Raw genomic sequence first — 20950 nt, 5'->3', positions numbered from 1 at the left:
CGAGGGCTGACTAATAGAAGTATAATTATCTGCAATCGGATTGGAAATATTCGTAGTATGTGTAACAGCATCCACATTATCTGAATCATGACTATTGTTAATATCCTCAGAAGAGGGCTGGCCACCACAAGGAGCCAAGTCTTTAATTGAAACGGTACTTTCTTTCCCATCTTGGAATCGAATATGAGCATATTGGGAATTTGCCTCCAACAGCTCCACCTCCTGCACTAAAGAAGGATCATATTTTGACAATCTAACATGGCGTCGAAGCAGCACAGGTCCCTGCATAGTAAGCCATGAAGGTACCGAATATCCCGTAGTAGATCTCCGCGGATAGTTAAAGAGCCTTTCATGGGGGGTCACATTAGTAGCCGTTGAAAACAATGATCTAATGGAAGGCAGGGCATCAGGCAGTACCATTTCCCACTGTGTATTCTTAAGGTTCCGGGATGTCAAAGCCAACATAACTGCCTTCCAGATCACCCCATTGTATCGTTCGCACTGTCCATTACCCTGGGGATTATACGGGGCAGTTCTACTAGTAGAAATTCCCCGACTCTGAAGGTATTCCTTCAACTGGGAAGACATAAAAGAACTTCCCTGATCCGAATGGATATACGCAGGCATCCCAAAGATGACAAAAAGTTGAGTCAGACATTTGATAACTGTAGCAGCTGATACATCTGCGCAAGGAAAAGCAAAAGGGAACCTTGAAAACTCATCCACAACAGTAAATATATATCGGTTTTGAGTAGTTGAAGGAAGAGGCCCCTTAAAATCGATGCTCAAACGTTCAAAAGGAGAAGTAGCCTTTATAAGATGAGCTTGTTGAGGCTTAAAGAAATTCGGTTTACACCGAGCACAGATAGAACATGATGAAGTCATCCGCTTGACGTCTTCAACTGAAAAGGGCAAATTCTTACTGCGTACGAAGTGTATCATCCTCGTAACCCCAGGATGGCATAAGGCATTGTGAAGATTAATAAGCGTATCTCCGTGAATCACAGAACAATAAGCCCTCGACAGCGCATCAGCAGCAACATTATCCTTCCCCGGACGATAAACTATATCAAAATGGTAACATGCCAACTCAATCCTCCACCTCATTATTTTATCATTCTTAATCTTTCCAAAATGTTTGACATCAAACATAAAGGACACAGACTTTTGATCAGTTACCAACGTAAAATGTCGCCCCGATAAATAATGTCTCCATTTACGCAGTGCTTCTACTATTGCATACGTCTCTTTCTCTATTGAAGAATGCCTTTTTTCACTATTGTTCAAGGTACGTGAGAAAAAGGCCACAGGTCTTCCATTTTGGTTCAGAGTAGCCCCAATTGCAAAATCAGAAGCGTCCGTCTCAATCACAAAAGGAACCTGCTCATCAATAGAATGCACAACTGCTCCAAGGATATCCTTTTTAAAATTATCAAAACACGTCCTGGCCTCCCATGATAGAGGATATGTCGTAACCCGAATAAGAGGCCGGATCGTCTGTGAAAAATTTGCAATCCAATTAGAATAGTAAGAAAACAGTCCAACAACTCGTTGCAAAGCCTTAGAATTAGTAGGACAAGGTAAATCAATCAATGGTCGCAGACGTTCTGGATCTGGTTTAATCTTGTTTCCCGAGATAATATACCCCAATAGATTTACCTCAGTGGTCGAAAAGATACACTTCTCTTTATTAAAAGTTAAACCAACTTTTTCCGCAGCTTGAAGGAATCTTTTAAAATTAGAATCATGCTCCACCCTTGATTTGCCACACACTGTGATGTCATCTAAGTATGAAAAGGTGTCAGAGAGAGAGTTATCACTTATAAAAGCATCCATTGCCCGTTGAAAACAAGCAACACCATTAGTAACACCAAATGGTATTCGGCAAAACTGATACAGCTTTCCGCCAGCCTCAAAGGCCGTATATGGTTGATCCTTAACAATAGGAATCTGATGATAAGCACTCTTTAAGTCAATAGTGCTAAAAACCTTATACTGAGATACTTTGTTGATAAGCTCATCAATCTTAGGCAAGGGGTACGCATCTAATTGAGTATACCTATTAATAGATTGGGAATAGTCTATCACCATTCGTTTCTTATGTCTCTCGTTAGTCGTGACAACTACCTGTGCTCGCCAAGGCGAACAACTAGGTTCAATGATTCCTTCCAATAAGAGACGTTGAACTTCAGAATTAATAAATTCTCTATCCTGACTGCTATACCTTCTTGACTTGGTAGCAATTGGCTTACAATCCGGCATCAAATTGGAAAAAAGTTATAATGGAGAAATGGATAAAGAGGTTAATCCACAAATAGATAAAGGTGGCTTAGTCCCTCCAAATGAAAAACTGAGAGACTCGTGTAACTGAAGCACATCATGACCAATCAAAATATCCGCACAGAGATTAGGCAAAACAGATAGGTGTATATCAGTATACGTATTACCTAGAAGAATCAATTTCACAAGGCAACAACCAGCTACTTGTGAAGTGAGAGTCATCTGAGCCATACACACCTGATACGTAACAGGCGAAATTTTCAAATGCTTCTCCTTCGCAAACTGAAGACTTATAAAACTCTCAGTACTGCCCGTATCTATAAGGGCCTTCACTTCCAACCCATTAACTTGGGCCGTAACTATAGCTTTGTTTAGGCCATGAGCAAATGCAGCAGAAATTGATGCAATAAATGCCCTATCTAAAGGCTGAATAGTCACAGAGGAGGTAATTGAACCTGATGATTTGCACACACGTGCGTAATGACCTGTCTTGCCGCATTTACTACACACAGCCTCCCGAGCAGGACACTTCAGACGAGGGTGCCGGACGTTCCCACAAAAATAACACTTCTGAATCCTAGAGGCAACAGCCGCCGAAGTAGAAACTGTTTCAGAATCTAGTAAACCACTCCTATTAAGTCCACATAATTCCTTTTCATCCAGAACTGCCGAAACTACAGTCGCAGGCCGATTAAAAAGAGCATAAGAATCCGAACTTCTCTGAGCCACATCCAATGTAGAAGCTTGCTCAAAAGCACTCTTAAGATCCAAAGTCTTATTTTCTAACAACCGCTCACGAATTGATCTAGACAGTAATCCATTAATAAAAGCATCCCGTACCGATTCTTCCTTATATTCTTCAGCCGTCACGGCCTTATAATTACAGTTAACACTAAGGCACCGAAGTGCTTGTAAATAAGTATCCAAAGATTCTCCCACCTGCTGCCTACGGGCAGATAGAAGGTGACGTGCAAATACCTCATTCTTTGATTTAACAAAAATCTTTTCCAATGTAGAAATAGCCACTTCGTAAGTTTTACAGTCCAAAATATACTTATACACATCCGGAGCAATGTAGTTGATCAGCATATTCAGCTTATTTAGAGACTCTTGATCCAACACGCCCAAAAAGTTTTTAAATGTACAATACCAGTGTTTCCATTTATCATCCACTCCAGCAGAATTAGGGTCAGCATTGAATCGTTCTGGTTGAAGATATCGCTCCATTCTGATAAAAAGTTAATAAATTGAAATAAAGAATAGATTTGCCTTTCTAATCTAGGCTTTATTAACTTTAAAATCCTGTAGCACATCTTTCCACACCCAGTCCCAACCAAAGCTGGAAAGAACTGAATTTAAGATGGCCACCACAAATCACATGACATCAACTACCAATGAGACTACAGCATATATCCCAAGGCAGGAAACAAACAACCAATCACAATACTTCTTACTAAACATAAAGAATAATCACCACAGTACTATTCTAGAATGACATGTTACTGATCATTACACTGAGCTCGCTGGGTGGGCTCAACAAGGTCAATCAAGGGAAAATCGCGTGGGTTGGCCACAAATCGATGGAGGCGGTGCTACAACCCAAAAGTGTGAGTCCCACCTCCATCACGTCCCCATTGACAAAATCCAGCCCATGGAGCCTGCTCAGTCCACCCACGGTCCAGTTACGGCCTCAATAGGGGGGCTACTCAAGGCGTTAATGTCTAAAAGGCAAATTGAGCTGGAATTACAGTTTATGAGGTGTTACAACTAGTGTCAGTTAAAACGTACACCGTTCTCAACATGCTGAAGTTTCATTCGAATTAAACAACTTTCAGCAATACAGATAACATCATGATGGGCGAGGAAATAATCTCCCTGGGTTTTTTTTTCAGACAGCGTCAATAAGGAATTTGGGGGATTGTAGCTTGGGGAGGTGGGGCTTATTTCCACATCATAACTAAATGCCAATCCATGATTGACACCAGTTGCCGCTCTATCCTGCAGCAATGTCATATTTCCCCGCCCCACTCTCCGGCCCATGAACCATTAAGTTTTGTTGTTCAAAAAGTGTTTGGATTCCTGGTCTGTGTCTGGGTGAGCTGACCCCCGCCGGGTTGCTACACTTGGCAAGGGAGGGGTGAAAAGATCAGCCAGGGTTCGCACTTCTGATCACTGTGCACTGATTCCTGGTGATGGAAAGGATACGTAACTGGAAGTTGGGTGAGGGCAGGAGTGCACCCCGCTGTAATGCCTCTCGTGGGAGAATAGACAGTCGAGAGCCTCTCAAACCAGACCCCCAAATGAATCCGTGCTTCAAGGAGGAAAGAAAACTAAGAGAAAGATGGAGGAGAAATAAATATTTTTCTGAAAGTTAAATTGGACTGCATCCATTGTATTCACATATTGGGACGACATTTGTTTAAGCCAAAAAATATACATAACACCCTCTCTGCTCAGTGCATTTTCTTCAGACCTCTATTCTTCCTACCAAAGTGAATAACCTCACATTTCCCCACATTATACTCCATCTGCCTCCTTCTTGCCCACTCACTTAGTCTATCTATATCCCTTTGCATACTCTTTGTGTACTCCTCACAGCTTACTTTCCCACCTAGCTTTGTATTGTCAGCAAACTTGGATACATTGCACTCGGTCCCTTCATCTAAGTCATTAATATAGATTGTAAATAGCTGAGGCCCCAGCACTGATCCTTGCAGCACCCCACTAGTTACAGCCTGCCAACCTGAAAATGACCCGTTTATTCCTACTCTCTGTTTCTTGTCCGTTAACCAATCCTCTATCTGTGACCCATCTATATTACCCCCAAAACCATGAACTTTTATCTTGTGTAACAACCTTTCGCGTGGCACCTTATCAAATGCCTATTGAAAATCCAAATATAGTACATCCACTGGTTCCCCCTTATCTACCTGCTAATTGCATCCTCAAAAAACAAATTTGTCAAACACGATTTCCCTTTCATAATAGCGGAGCGAAGCCAGCAGTAGTTAATCTGGTGTAGCTGCAGCAGGTTGAATGAATGGTTGGGGATCAGAAAGCCGATCACTTACCCAGTCAGTAATTCATTAAATTAGTTATTAATTTTAAACAGCAACTTCATCATTATCTGTTATTTAAATAGTTGGCTAATTTAATGATCCAGGATGAAGTTAAAGCTTTTTAGATATGGAAGGAAACAGGAATCGGACTATAACTGGAAAAGCAGATCTGTGAAAGTGGTCAATTGGAAGAAGGGAAGATAAAATAATAAATTCTATGCATTAGAATGAATAAAGTTTAAAAAAGGAACAAGCAAATTAACCGCCTTTACCTGAATACTAGGAGCTTTAATAATACTTGCTGGAATCTGAAGCATATGTAAGAGATGGGAAAAATTGATGTCATGGTGATTGTGGCAGCACATAAGAGGGGAATGAATTTAATATTGAAGAGAAATAAATGTAAGGGATTCAAGCTGTCTCCAAAATGGAAGAACACAGCGATTAAAATGGTGGTAAGGACAAAAATGTACTGTACAAAAATCTTGGGAAAAATATATTAAAAATGTTCAAAAGGGCTACATCTGTGAAATATAAAAAGAGTGGAATAATTGAAGATGGTGCGTGATAAATTGCTGCTGCTTTCAAAAGCCAACCATCTGTCTCGGCTCACCCTTGCCACTAAATGTTAACTCTTGCCCCTTTTTTTTCCATTTAAGCACCAGAAACTCCACTCGGCCCTCAGGGAACAGAAGAAGAAGACGAAGAAGGCAGCTCTGCACAACCGGAGCCACCACTCGATTTTACACTTGAAGACACCAGCTCAGAGACTGGCACCACGCATAGTTCAGAGGGTAGGCTAGAGGGGAGTTCATGTGGAGCTGCACCTAACCCGAGTGCGCTGGAGCAAGGGGCAGGAGGATAGGACGGCCCAGGAAGGATCTCGCTGGAGGCAGCGCTCGTATTTTGCTGTGCAGGATAAAGATGGAAGAATTCGAGGGCCCACCATACATAAGAAGACTGGTCGCAATCCACACGCACCTTCTATGTGCACAGGGCTGCCTGACAACAAGCTGGCGCACAATGTCCGAGAACATGCAAACATGGAGCGAGTGGTCAGCTCTAGGAGCCACTGCAGGGGACCCCACAGTGATACAGCCTCTGGTGTCAGCTTTGATAGAAGCTCAGAGTGCTGCCATCTTGGCTCTGGGGTCTAACATCTCCTCTGGCTTACAAAGCCTGAAGAAGAGCATAGATAGGGGCTTCGAGAGGCTCCCAACTCGCCTGCACTCTGTTCTCGTGCAGAGCAGTGGGAGTGCTGAGGCTCAGCCCCCGTGAGAGTGCCATTGGCTCCATGGAAGAGGTACACGCTGTCCTCCCTCGGTCTCTAGGGATGACAGCGTGCCTGCTCCTCCACCAGACTCTCAACCAGTGCCCTTGTTGGTGCCAGACAGCCAGCTGGGCCAGACTGCCCGGGCTAAAGCCGAGCCCCAGCAGTCTGCAGCCGGGTCATCAATGGCCGGAGATCCTCGAAATCACCCACCATGGCCATCTCCAATGCCCTCAGCAGATGTACTGCAACCTTCCATCTCCCATGCTGTAGACACTGTGGACCCACCTTGTAGGGGCACTAGAATAGGTAAAAGAGCAGACTGCAGCATGAAGGGGCCACAATATCAATGCATGGGTCCATATTCCACCCCATCATAAATATCCCCGGTCTAATTAACATACAGTACCATGTAGAGCCCTTTAATAAAATAAGGAATCCTGCAATGGGTGTTCTGTACATGTAGCATGTAGAGAGACATTCCTGATCATTTTTGTCTATTCAGGATTCAAATCCAGTTTGGAAGCTGGAATATAAATCCTGTACACCTGGAGTACTGCGCACAGTTTTGGTCTCCTCTTCTGAGAAAGGACATACCTGCCTTCCGGACGGTGCAACGAAGGTTCACTCAATTGCTCCCTGGGAGGAGAGGGTTGTCCTATGAGGAGAGATTGAGTAGATTGGGCCGATACTCTCTGGAGTTTAGAAGAATGAGAGGTGATCTCATTGAAATATACAAGATTCTGAGGGGGATTGACAGGGTAGATGCTGAGAGGTTGTTTCCCCCTGGCTGGAGAGTCTAGAACTAGGGGGCATAGTCTCAGGATAATCGGCCATTTAAGACTGAGATGAGGAGGAATTTCTTGGCTCTTTGGAATTCTCAATCCCAAAGGGCTGTGGATGCTGAGTCGTTGAGTTCATTCAAGACTGAGATCGAAAGATTTTTGGACTCTTGGGGGGGGGGGAATCAAGGGATAGGGGGATCGGGTGGGAAAGTGGAGTCGAGGTCAAAGATCTTATTGAATGGCGGAGCAGGCTCGAGGGGCCGAATGGCCGACTCCCGCTCCTAATTCTTATGTTCTTATGTAAAATGGCAGCTCGTTATTGCAGTGATGTGGCTGCTTCTCTGCAATTTGCAAAGTACTGCGATTCATGTTGAAATTTGAAACGGCTGTGTCAGTAAGTACTCCTGCCCTACAAGCCAAAAACTGTCCCACAACAAGGAGCCGTGTGACCTGGATGACATCCTCACATCAGCAGCACCGTTCTGAAACCAGATTGTGCCGGCACTGTGCTGAGCACTTGCCTCACAACCTGCAATTCCGTTTTATTTTGGCCAACGCTAATTATCAACTGAATGAAGACTTAAATCTTTTAACAAAGCTAGAATTTTCCAACGGTAAAATTCACAGCATTGCAATGGGAAAAAAAACGTGCGCTCTCCGAGCAAAGGCTGGAACTAGAATCAGCTTATAAATATTTAATCATGTAAAATGAATTATTAATTTGTAATAAACATTGGTAAGCAATGTTTGTGTTCTGCTGTTGCCACCCTCAGAACTTCTGTCTTTTATTCTGAATCATAAATAATTCTGATCTCTTCTTCTGAGCACAGCATCCATCCAGTAATAAGTAATCGCAGTGAGGGTGTCTCAGCATACCCATGTATCTTTAAATATTGAGGTTGGTTACACACTTGGTTATAGCACATTGTGCACATAAAGCAATATCACTGTCCTACGTGACAACAGTGACCACACGCCCAAAAATACTTCATTGGCTGCAAAGCGCTTTGGGAAGCCCTGAGGTCACGAAAGGCGCTGGATAAATGCAAGTTCTTTCTGTTGTGACAATTATTGCTGGCTAAACCTTCCAAAATTAGCCGAGAATCTCGCCACGCTGGCTCAGGAGGAGCCAAACGTCAGTTACACCGAATGCACTGGCGGAAATGCAATCAGAAAATCACCGGAAATGTACAATCCCTATCTGCACAGAGCAAAAGAACAGGTTCATGTTTCAGGTGTCGACCCTTCAACAGAAGCGAAACGTTAACCGGGCTTTTCCCTTTGCAGCTGCTCTTGTGATATTCCGCCATTTTCTGTTTTTGCCTCACATTTCCCAGTATTTTATCGTTTTTGCTTTACTTGAAATTTAATAGCAGCATGTTTATGAATGTGCAACGAGACCTGGGTGTCCTTGTGCACCAGTCGCTGAAGGTAAGCATGCAGGTACAGCAGGCGGTTAAGAAGGCAAATGGTATGTTGGCCTTCGTAGCGAGAGGATTCGAGTACAGGAACAAGGATGTCTTGCTGCAGTTGTACAGGGCCTTGGTGAGACCACATCTTGAGTATTGTGTGCAGTTTTGGTCGCCTTATCTGAGGAAGGATGTTCTTGCCATGGAAGGAGTTCAGCGAAGATTCACCAGGCTGATACCTGGGATGGCAGGAATGACGTATGAGGAGAGATTGGGTCGATTGGGCTTGTACTCGCTGGAGTTTAGAAGAATGAGAGGGGATCTCATTGAAACTTATAAAATTCTAACAGGACTAGACAGACTAGATGCAGGAAGGTTGTTCCCGATGGCGGGGGAGTCCAGAACCAGGGGTCACAGTCTAAGGATAAGGGGTAAGCCATTTAGGACAGAAATGAGGAGGAATTTCTTCACCCAGAGAGTGGTGAACCTGTGCAATTCTCTACCACAGAAGGCAGTTGAGGCCAATTCATTAAATATATTCAAGAAGGAGTTAGATATATTTCTTAAGGCTAAAGGGATCAAGGGGTATGGGGAGAAAGCAGGGACAGGGTACTGAATTTGGATGATCAGCCATGATCTTATTGAATGGCGGAGCAGGCTTGAGGGGCCGAATGGCCTACTCCTGCTCCTATCTTCTATGTTTCTATGTTAAAGTGTATCTTCCTTGTACGACTGTAAACCTTGGCTCCTGACACATACACAGGGATTTCACAAGATGTTTTAAAACGATATTGAACGGGCCTCCTGTTTCACACACTTACAGCTGTGCAACCTTTACTGCAGCAGTTTTGCAGTTCTAGCCCTGTTATTGCGGTTTAAGAGACCAGTGCTGTCAGAGGTTATAATTTCTGACTTTGCACAATGCTTGGTGGATTTTTCACTGTAGGTATTGTTATTCAGGATTCTGCAGTGTTTTGATAGTTCTTGCTTGTGCTTTTTAGATTTGTTTATAAAGAGGGCGATCACAATTCTTTTCCCTATCAAAGAGTATAGAAAGTACTAACCACAAGTTATAGCAACGGAATCAATCATGGCATTTACATAGGATTTACAGCACAGAAACAGGCCATTGGACATAGGATTTACAGCACAGAAACAGGCCATTGGACACAGGATTTACAGCACAGAAACAGGCCATTGGACATAGGATTTACAGCACAGAAACAGGCCATTGGACACAGGATTTACAGCACAGAAACAGGCCATTGGACATAGGATTTACAGCACAGAAACAGGCCATTGGACACAGGATTTACAGCACAGAAACAGGCCATTGGACATAGGATTTACAGCACAGAAACAGGCCATTGGACACAGGATTTACAGCACAGAAACAGGCCATTGGACATAGAATTTACAGCACAGAAACAGGCCATTGGACACAGGATTTACAGCACAGAAACAGGCCATTGGACACAGGATTTACAGCACAGAAACAGGCCATTGGACATAGAATTTACAGCACAGAAACAGGCCATTGGACACAGGATTTACAGCACAGAAACAGGCCATTGGACACAGGATTTACAGCACAGAAACAGGCCATTGGACACAGGATTTACAGCACAGAAACAGGCCATTGGACACAGGATTTACAGCACAGAAACAGGCCATTGGACATAGGATTTACAGCACAGAAACAGGCCATTGGACACAGGATTTACAGCACAGAAACAGGCCATTGGACATAGGATTTACAGCAGAGAAACAGGCCATTGGACACAGGATTTACAGCACAGAAACAGGCCATTGGACATAGAATTTACAGCACAGAAACAGGCCATTGGACATAGGATTTACAGCACAGAAACAGGCCATTGGACACAGGATTTACAGCACAGAAACAGGCCATTGGACACAGGATTTACAGCACAGAAACAGGCCATTGGACACAGGATTTACAGCACAGAAACAGGCCATTGGACACAGGATTTACAGCACAGAAACAGGCCATTGGACATAGGATTTACAGCACAGAAACAGGCCATTGGACACAGGATTTACAGCACAGAAACAGGCCATTGAACATAGAATTTACAGCACAGAAACAGGCCATTGAACATAGAATTTACAGCACAGAAACAGGCCATTGGACATAGAATTTACAGCACAGAAACAGGCCATTGGACACAGGATTTACAGCACAGAAACAGGCCATTGGACATAGGATTTACAGCACAGAAACAGGCCATTGGACATAGGATTTACAGCACAGAAACAGGCCATTGGGCATAGGATTTACAGCACAGAAACAGGCCATTGGACATAGGATTTACAGCACAGAAACAGGCCATTGGACACAGAATTTACAGCACAGAAACAGGCCATTGGACATAGAATTTACAGCACAGAAACAGGCCATTGGACACAGGATTTACAGCACAGAAACAGGCCATTGGACATAGGATTTACAGCACAGAAACAGGCCATTGGACATAGAATTTACAGCACAGAAACAGGCCATTGGACATAGAATTTACAGCACAGAAACAGGCCATTGGGCCCATCTGCTCCATGCTGGTGTTTATGCTCCACACGAGCCTCCTCCTGCTCTACATCATCTCACCCTATTAGCATAACCTGCTACTCCTCATGGACTTATCTAGCTTCCACTTAAATACAATTTAAAAGGGAATCAATTAAACACTTGAAGAAAAAATATTAAGGAGTACAGGGAAAAGGGAGTAGAGCAGAGAGCTCCAGTGTGGAGCAAGCATGGCGGGTGGAATGGGCTCTCTCTGTGCTGAAGGTTCTATGATGCTACTGCCTCCAGGTTCTTTGCTCAGAATGGCTTTGCAAAGGTGCTGTCACTATGGTAACAACATAAGCTGTTTCTCTACAAGCTCCCTGTTTCTGCACTGCATTGTGGGAAGCCCAACATCTTTTGGAATATTTCCTCCCACTCAGCATTAACTGAAGCAATTAGCAGCCATCCTGGTGAGATTTCCTGTACAGATCAGTGAGGTGACAACTCCTCATTCTCAGTAGTGGCTTCTGTCAGCAGGAGACCGAGCTCTACCTGGTGCTGGGCCTAACTCTGACAGCTTGACTGGTTGGAATGTGGAACCCGCCACCACAAGGAGTAGTTGAGGCAAATAGCATAGAGGCATTTAAAGGGAAGCTAGATAAGCACATGAGGGAGAAAGGAATAGAATGGTATGTTGATGGGGTGAGATGAAGAAAGGCGGGAGGAGGCTCGTGTGGAGTGTAAACACCACCATAGACCTGTTGGGCCGAATGGCCTGTTTCTGTGCTGTAAATACTATGTAGCTTCCAGTAGTGATGGGGTTGAGGAAAAAGAACCCCATTTATTAAACATACTGGGTAGATTTTGGTCTGTGCCCGTTTTCGGGCTCCGTCTCATGCATACCTGAACCAAGAGGCCAGAAGATCGATGGAAATTGGTCCCCGGGCCTAGTCAGCATATTTTTTAAATTATTCGTCCATGGGATGTGGGCATTGCCGGCAAGGCCAGCATTTATTGCCCATCCCTAATTGCCCTTGAGAAGGTGGTGGTGAGCCGCCGCCTTGAACCGCTGCAGTCCGTGTGGTGAAGGTACTCCCACAGTGCTGTTACGGGGGGGCAGTTCCAAGATTTTGACCCAGCGACGATGAAGGAACGGCGATATACTTCCAAGTCAGGATGGTGTGTGAGAATGGAGGGGAACTTGCAGGTGATGGTGTTCCCCTGCTGCCCTTGTCCTTCTAGGTGGAAGAGGTCGCGGGTTTGGGAGGTGCTGCCGAAGAAGCCTTGGTGAGTTGCTGCAGTGCATCTTGTAGATGGTACACACTGCAGCTACGGTACGCCGGTGGTGGAGGGAGTGAATGTTTAAGGTAGTGGATGGGGTGCCAATCAAGTGGGCTGCTTTGTCCTGGATGGTGTTGAGCTTCTTGAGTGTTGTTGGAGCTACACTCAACCAGGCAAGTGGAGAGTATTCCATCACGCTCCTGACTTGTCTTGTAGATGGTGGAAAGGCTTTGGGGAGTCAGATGGCGAGATACTCGCCGCAGAATACCCAGCCTCTGACCTGCTCTTGTTGCCACAGTATTTATATGGCTGGTCCAGTTAAGTTTCTGGTCAATGGTGACCCCCAGGATGTTGATGGTGGGGGATTTGGTGATGGTAATGCCATTGAATGTCAAGGAGCAGTGGTTAGACTCTTGCTTGTTGGAGATAGTCATTGCCTGGCACTTCTGTGGTGCAAATAATACCTGCCACTTATCAGCCCAAGCCTGAATGTCATCCAGGTCTTGCTGCATATGTGCATGGACTGCTTCATTATCTGAGGAGTTGTGAATGGAACTGAACACTGTGCAGTCATCAGCGAACATCCCCACTTCTGACTTTATGTTGGAGGGAAGGCCATTATGAAGCAGCTGAAGATGGTTGGGCCCAGGACACTGCCCTGAGGAACTCCTGCAGTGATGTCCTGGGGCTGTGATGATTGACCTTCAACCACCACAACCAACATCCTTTGTGCTAGGTATGACTCCAGCCAGTGGAGCGTTTGCCCCCTGATTCCCATTGACTTCAATTTTAGTAGGGCGCCTTGATGCCACTCTCGGTCAAATGCTGCCTTGATGGCAAGAGCAGTCACTCTCACCTCACCTCTGGAATTCAGCTCTTTTGTCCATGTTTGGACCAAGGCTGTAATGAGGTCTGGAGCTGAGTGGTCCTGGCGGAACCCAAACCGGGCATCAGTGAGCAGGTTATTGGTGAGTAAGTGCTGCTCGATAGCACTGCCGACGACACCTTCCATCACTTTGCTGATATTGAGAGTAGACTGATGGGGCGGTAATTAGACGGATTGGATTTGTCCTGCTTTTTGTGGAAAGAACATACCTGGGCAGTTTTCCACATTGTCGGATAGATGCCAGTGTTGTAGCTGTACTGGAACAGCTTGGCTAGAGGCACGGCTAGTTCTGGAGCACAAGTCTTCAGCACGACAGTCGGGATGTTGTCGGGGCCCATAGCCTTTGCTGTATCCAGTGCGCTCAGCCATTTCTTGATATCATGTGGAGTGAATCGAATTGGCTGAAGACTGGCTTCTGTGATGGTGGGGACCGATATGGATCATCCACTCAGCACTTCTGGCTGAAGATGGTTGCAAATGCTTCAGCCTTGTCTTTTGCACTCACGTGCTGGGCTCCACCATCATTGAGGATGGGGATATTCATGGAGCCTCCTCCTCCCATTAGTTGTTTAATGGTCCACCACCACTAACGACTGGATGTGGCAGGACTGCAGAGCTTTGATCTGATCCATTGATAGTGGGATCGTTTAGCCCTATCTATAGCATCCTGCTTCCACCGTTTAGCATGCATGTAGTCCTGTGTTGCAGCTTCCCCAGGTTGGCACCACATTTTTAGGTATGCCTGGTGCTGCTCCTGGCTTGCTCTTCTGCAATCCTAATTGAACCAGGGTTGGTCCCCTGGCTTGATGGTAATGGTGGAGTGAGGGATATGCCGGGCCATGAGGTTACAGATTGTGGTGGAATACTGCTGCTGATGGCCCACAGCGTCTCATGGATGCCCAGTTTTGAGCAGCTAGATCTGTTCTGAATGTATCCCATTTAGCACGGTGGTAGTGCCACACAACACGATGGAGGGTGTCCTCAGTGTGTAGACGGGACTTTGTCTCCACAGGGACTGTGCAGTGGTCACTGCTACCAATGCCGTTATGGTCAGATGCATCTGCGACAGGTAGATTGGTGAGGACGAGGTCAAGTAGGTTTTTCCCTCGTGTTGATTCTCTCACCACCTGTCGCAGGCCCAGACTGGCAGTTATATCCTTCAGGGCTCGGTCAGTAGTGGTGCTACCAAGCCACTCTTGGTGATGGACATTGAAGTCCCCCACCCAGAGTACATTCTGTGCCCTTACTACCCTCAGTGCTTCTTCCAAGTGGTGTTCAACATGGAGGAGTACTGATTCATCAGCTGAGGGAGGGCGGTAGGTGGTAATCAGCAGGAGGTTTCCTTGCCCATGTTTGACCAGAAGCCATGAGACTTCATGGGCTCCGGAGTCAATTTTGAGGACTCCCAGGGCCACTCCCTCCCGACTGTATACCACTGTCCCACCACCCCTGGTGGGTCTGTCCTGCCGGTGGGACAGGACATACCCAGGGATGGTGATGGAGGAGTGTGGGACATTGGCTGAAAGGTATAATTATGTCACGCTGTTGCTTGACTAGTCTGTGGGACAGCTCTCCCAATTTTGGCACAAGTCCCCAGATGTTGGTGGAGGAGGACTTTGCAGGGTCGGCTGGGCTGGGTGTGCCGTTGTCGTGTCTGAAGCCGGTGCCGAGGTCGATGCCGGGTGGTCCGTCCAGTTTTATTCTTATTATTGGTTTTCATAGCGGTTTGTTGCAACTGAGTGTCTTGCTAGGCCATTTCAGAGGGCAGTTAAGATTCAACCACATTGCTGTGGTCTGGAGTCACATATAGGCCAGACCGGGTAAGGACGGCAGATTTCCTTCCCTAAAGGACATTAGTGAACCAGATGGGTTTTTACAACAATCTGATAATTTCATGGTCACCATTACTGATACTAGCTTTTTATTCCAGATTTATTTAATTAACTGAATTTAAATTCCCCAGCTGCCGTGGTGGGATTTGAACTCACGTCTCTGGATCATTAGTCCAGGCCTCTGGATTACTAGTCCAGTAACATAACCACTATGCTACCGTTCTCGATATTTGGCGTGAGCTGCTGGCACTGGTCGCGCCTCCACAGGCCGCACGTCCAAGCGAGAAGATCAATGTTGGGCCGCCTGCCTCGCCAGCTGAGGCCCTCAGGGAAGTCCTGGGAAGGCGGGAGTTGGAGCGGGTTACGGGGGGGGCGGGGGGGAGGTGGGGTGATTGTGACTCCTGTGGGGTCGGGGAATCTCTCCTGCTCCTCTGCCCTCCACAGGAATTTTGCACTTACCTATCGTGCGGAGCCACTGAAGAATCCTGAGTGGTGCAGGCCCAAAGCCTGCCCTTCACATCGCTAGCAAATTTCTTGATGAGGTCCTTCAACAGACGATAGGCCCCTAACTTTACATATTTAAGGGTCCCACAAATTTAGCAGTGGGGCCAACGCCGGCACAAATTAGACACATGGGGCAGGATTTTCATTGGGCCGTGGAGGCGGATTGGAGGCGTGTGGGGGGGGGGGTTAAAATCCCGAAATTGGGGGTCCCGAACCCATCCCGCCCCCATGCCAGTTTCAAAGGAGGCGGGTACTCGACCCGCCTCCCTGAGGCAGGATGGGGATTAGTGCCAATTAACTGCCTGTTAACAGGCAGTTTTTAGCCTAATCCCTATTTTCAGTGTTGAAGTGTGCGATTCTCGACGGCTCCAAACCACGCTAAGTTAGAGGAGGTGGACCGTCGGGATGAAGGGCTTGGAGGGGTCGAGATGTCCGGTGTTCAAGTGAGTGATGGGTGCATGAGTGCAAAGGTAAGTGTGTTTGGTGTGTGTAAAGTGTTTAAGTAAGTTTTACTTACCTTTACAGCCTTCCTTCCTTCAGGTCTCGGGAGTCCCTCATCTCACGGCACAGGAAGCAGAATGGCTGCGAGCTGTCAAAAATTGCAGCATTCAGCATTCTGTTCCGGGGCGATCTCTAAATCATCCTGAGAGGAAGGAATTAACTTAGAATACAGATTGTCAGTGTTTGACAGCTTCAAACAGCTGTGAAACGCTGATTTTTCATCTGTCAAAAGGTCTTGACAGATGAAATTTCAGTCTGTGACGTCACCTGTTGCCGGGTGGCCCTTAATTGGCCTGCTGAGCCCGCTGGGCGGGCTCAACAAGGTCAATCAAGTCAAAATCGCGTGGGTTGGCTAGAACTCGATGGAGGCAGGACTACAACCCCGAAAGTTGTAGTCCCGCCTCCTACCCGACTCCTCAATGAATATCCAGTCTATGGTGTCCCACTGCTCAGTTGGTATACTTTGTGACTGTTTTACGCCTGCAAAAACAGGCGCAGCCCGTACTAATTTCTACCCCACTGCCTCGCCTCAAAAATAGATGGCGAGCAACCTTGTTGTACGTTACCCTCCCCCGTTGTAAATCAATTATCTTTACAAGAATTGTTCTGACCAAGAATATGCAAAGTTCCAAATAATCAAAAAATGATTGGTCTTGGAACAGTGAGCAGGGCCACAAGTTCAGTGTGGCCTGTTGCTAAGCGCCTGACCTGTCAGTCTGCTCTTTGACCTGAAGCTAACCCAGCAATGTTATGAAAGTCTTCCTTTTGAATTAGCATAGTGGGTGGTTAGACTTCAGCCTTGTGTTGATGGAATTTTGTTTTAATAAGTGATTTATGTTAATGGAGATTGTCGCAGAATTATTTCCCTAGTGGCTATATGTGGGGGTGCTTAAGGAATGTGGGCGAAATATTATGGACACTGTGACAAGGTTTCTCGCTCTCTTCATTTTTCTCTTTTCTTTATATCTCACTCCTTTTCCTTTCTCTTCCCTCATCACTATCCATACCCTCTGTCACTCTCTCTCTCTCTTTATCCCTGCCACTTCTGTTTTTCACAAACTTTCTCTATCTCTCTCCAGCACCTCTGTGTATCCCGATCTCTTTTGGGGAAGGTCTTCTGTTTCAAGCCACAGATTTTTTGAGGCTTGGCAGACGACTGCAATAAGGTTTGTGCTGTTGGGAGCACAACTCGTTTTAAAGTGGTGCTTTCTGAAATCAATAACTATAGAAAAAGAGAATACAGAATTTTCACAGACCCCTAGGGTCCATAAACCCCAGGCTTGCTTCTCCAGTGGAACTGGGATGGAGGTCGAAATATGGGAAGGAACCTGATTCAGCTGGGATTTTGCTCCATGTGCACAATTCCTGCGGGGGTGGGAAGAGGGCAGATCAAGGGGAGTGTCTGGGATAGATACTGGGAATTCCATCGAGCTCATTTCCCAGTGGGCATCGGCTGAACTGTTGCAGCTGAGAGCTGACATGACCTGCTAAGGCTTCCTAAACTTCAGCAGGCAAACGTTATCGATCCTGGAGGGAATTGATTATCTTGTCCATTGACCCCTTTTAATGTCTGAGGAAAAAGAAGATGGCAAGGTTCTTCTACTCCTCAGCCCTTCAGTGGCCTGTTCCTGTCCCACCCGCTGGCATGGCATGGCACTGAGGTTTTACACCGTTTCTTTTCCCTTTTACTTGCCTATCATAACCAAGGGATGTGGTGCCTTCCCCCTCACTCTGATCTGCACCATACTTCGTTGTGTAATATTCGCTCAGCTGATTGCAGGTCCGTAGAACTGTCGCTAAAAGGGGATTCATTACTTTTTGACAAATCTGTGGCACTTAAATTTGTAATTGTTTTAATAAGTGTAACCAAGCTCATTGTTTAATAGGCTGCCTAGTGTTTGCCTTGAATGGAAATGAAATCTAGTTTGTTTCTCTTGACCAAATCAACTTCACTAACAAAAAGATTATCATTATCACTTCTTTCTTTCTCTCTTTCTTTCTCTCTTTCTATCTCTCCTTCCTTTTTCTATCTTTCTTTCTCTCTCTCTCTCTTTCTCTCCTTCCTTTCTTTTTCTTTCTTTCTTTATCTCTCTTTCTTTCTTGATCCCAGGGCAGCTCTTCCTGGTGCCCAGGTGGTTATTTAGCTGCTCTCTCATTAGAACTGTTTTGAGGGGTGGTGGGGGGAGGACAAGAGGTTTCCCGAAGGAACCTTACTCATACCTGAAAACTGTACCGAGAGAATTTTATCTTTCTACTATTGGTTCTTCGCAAAAAATGTTACCTTGGTGAATAATTTCTTTGCTCCATTGCCTGGTTTGGTCTGTTGCTGCACAAATGATTTAATGTAATAACATTCTTACAAACTGTTTTTCAGGACCAATAACATGGGCAAAAGGGAAGGCGTGTGGCTAAAAGCTTGACTCCAGATTCCAGCGGAGAAGTATTGGGCCCTCTCTACCATTCTACTGCACCACTCGTTAAGGCAACATTTCAATGAGTTCCCGGAGTCAAGGCTTCTTCCACCGGACCCCACCCGGTCCCTCTTCCAAACCCCGGCTGGTAACTGGGGGAGTCCTGGGTGGGATCGCTCAAATAACCCCATGCCTCTACCTCAGCAGTGGCAACGCAGCCACCAACCGCAACCTGGTCCTGTCGAAGGGCATTACCTGCATCATTAATGCGACCATGGAGATCCCCAATGCCAACTGGCCTGCGGTCGAGTACGTCAAAGTGCCTGTTGCTGACCTGCCGCACGCCCCAATCTCTCTGTACTTTGACAGCATTGCCGATAAAATCCACAGCGTCAGTAAAAAGCACGGCTCGGCTTTGGTTCACTGCGTCGCCGGCGTCAGCCGATCGGCCTCCCTCTGTATTGCCTACCTGATGAAGTTCCACAAGATCTCCCTGCTGGAAGCTCATAACTGGGTCAAATCGCGCCGCCCCATCATTCGGCCCAACGTGGGCTTCTGGAGGCAACTGATAGAATACGAACGGAAACTGTTTGGCAAGAACAGTGTTAAAATGGTGCAATCCCCCATTGGGGTAATCCCAGACATTTATGAAAAGGAAACCAGGAACCTCACTCCTTTTTGGGGCATTTAACGCGAACTGTGGGACTAATCTACTACTACTCTGTAAAAAGGATTTAATGTCTCCCAGAGGATCATAAATCTGATGGAAAATATTAACATGTAGACACTGCTAAATCCATCATAAATGGATTGAACATCAATTGTTCTGTTCCCCAAAAGGCCCTCCAGTAAACCAGTGATTCAGAATACTGTAAGTCTATTAAAAGTTGCTGGGCTTTATACAGCTCAATAGTGGAATTAATTTCTTTGTATTTATTTTTAAACATACGCGTATTTCTAAAATTTAATCCTAATGATTTTATCTTTAATGTTTTTACCGCTGCCCTTTCAATGGGCACGCGGGTAGATATTAAAATTTCTGATACTGGCTTGAAGTGGACAGTTAGGCAGTAGGCTTTAGAATGGAGAGTTCTGCTTGATTTGTGGATATTTGTACAAACTTCAGATATAGCCTCAGAATCTCTCCTCCTCCTGTCTTTAAGCTGCTGCTATGAACTTGGGAAGATTGAACAAGAAGTGAACAGTAAATGTAACGATCCTGTTTGCACTGCGGTCAGCGTTGTTACGTCATGTGTACTATTTTTTTTATGAGCAGTGAGTTTAAACTAGCAGAGGTGAGCTTGCCTGTTGAATAATACGATGTAAGATGGCGATGAAATATAAAATGCCGTTGCTATTTTACATTGGGACACAAATTAAATAGAAAATGACTCACTAGACAGAATTGAACAGGCGTTCTATAACAGGGACTCTTGAAAGATTGATTTAACTTTGTGGGACTGTTGCAGTTAAGAAAGATTATTTGCATTTGGCTTACCCAGTGAGTGCTTAGATATTTCTCAGTGGTGTATGTTTATTGTAGGGGTTTACAGATTCCAGATCTGCACTCTGCCTTGTGTCAGCACAGTCTATTGTTGGTGAGCCAGACCTCACCATATATGTGCACTTTCTCCTCCGTTATGACCTGGGAGGAACTTTGAACTGTAGTTCTGGGCAGCTGTTTATCACTCTGATCAATCTGGGACTTTGTAGCCACTTTGTCTTTTTTGGAGCGCACTGTCTCATTGATGTGTTGAATGGTCTATGCTTGAGAGTGTCTGCTACGCTGAGCAAAAGTAATCCAGGCAGTGTGAGAACATTGTAAATGAAATCAAATTTATTTCCAGCACTGCTTGTAATTCATTTTCTTTAATGAGAATTGCAATGTAGGAAGAGCTCTATCAACAACGTACAACTTAAAAAAATTAAAAAGTGTTTTTGTATAAAAGAGCGTCTATTTGCCTGTTTTGATCCATCTTACTGTGCTGGATCCATTGACCCTACACTGTGTTGTGACTCAACCTACACTGTGTTGTGACTCAACCTACACTGTGTTGTGACTCAACCTACACTGTGCAATGACTCACCCTACACTGTGCTGTGACTCAACCTACACTGTGCTGTGACTCAACCCTACACTGTGCTGGATCCACTGACCCTACACTGTGCCGTGATTCAACCCTACACTGTGCTGTGACTCAACCT

General features: G+C 45.5%; 1 protein-coding gene across 2 annotated transcripts in view; it reads left to right on the top strand.

Moving 5' to 3' along the window:
- dusp14 (dual specificity phosphatase 14) overlaps positions 1-20693 on the top strand; it is a 47421-nt gene extending 26728 nt beyond the window's left edge. For both annotated transcript variants that reach the window (XM_085964931.1, XM_085964932.1), the window contains one exon: positions 18709-20693. In XM_085964931.1, coding sequence (XP_085821057.1) covers positions 18828-19436 — 609 coding nt within the window. In that variant the 5' untranslated portion in view covers positions 18709-18827 and the 3' untranslated portion in view covers positions 19437-20693. The remainder of the gene's footprint in view (positions 1-18708) is intronic.
- Positions 20694-20950: the final 257 nt, after the last annotated feature.

This window comes from Somniosus microcephalus, chromosome 22 (assembly GCF_052327205.1).
Source record: "Somniosus microcephalus isolate GS21.2 chromosome 22, FLI_Smic_1.0, whole genome shotgun sequence".
In the NCBI taxonomy this organism is placed as follows: domain Eukaryota; kingdom Metazoa; phylum Chordata; class Chondrichthyes; order Squaliformes; family Somniosidae; genus Somniosus; species Somniosus microcephalus.
This window is presented reverse-complemented; position numbering and strand designations above follow the sequence as displayed.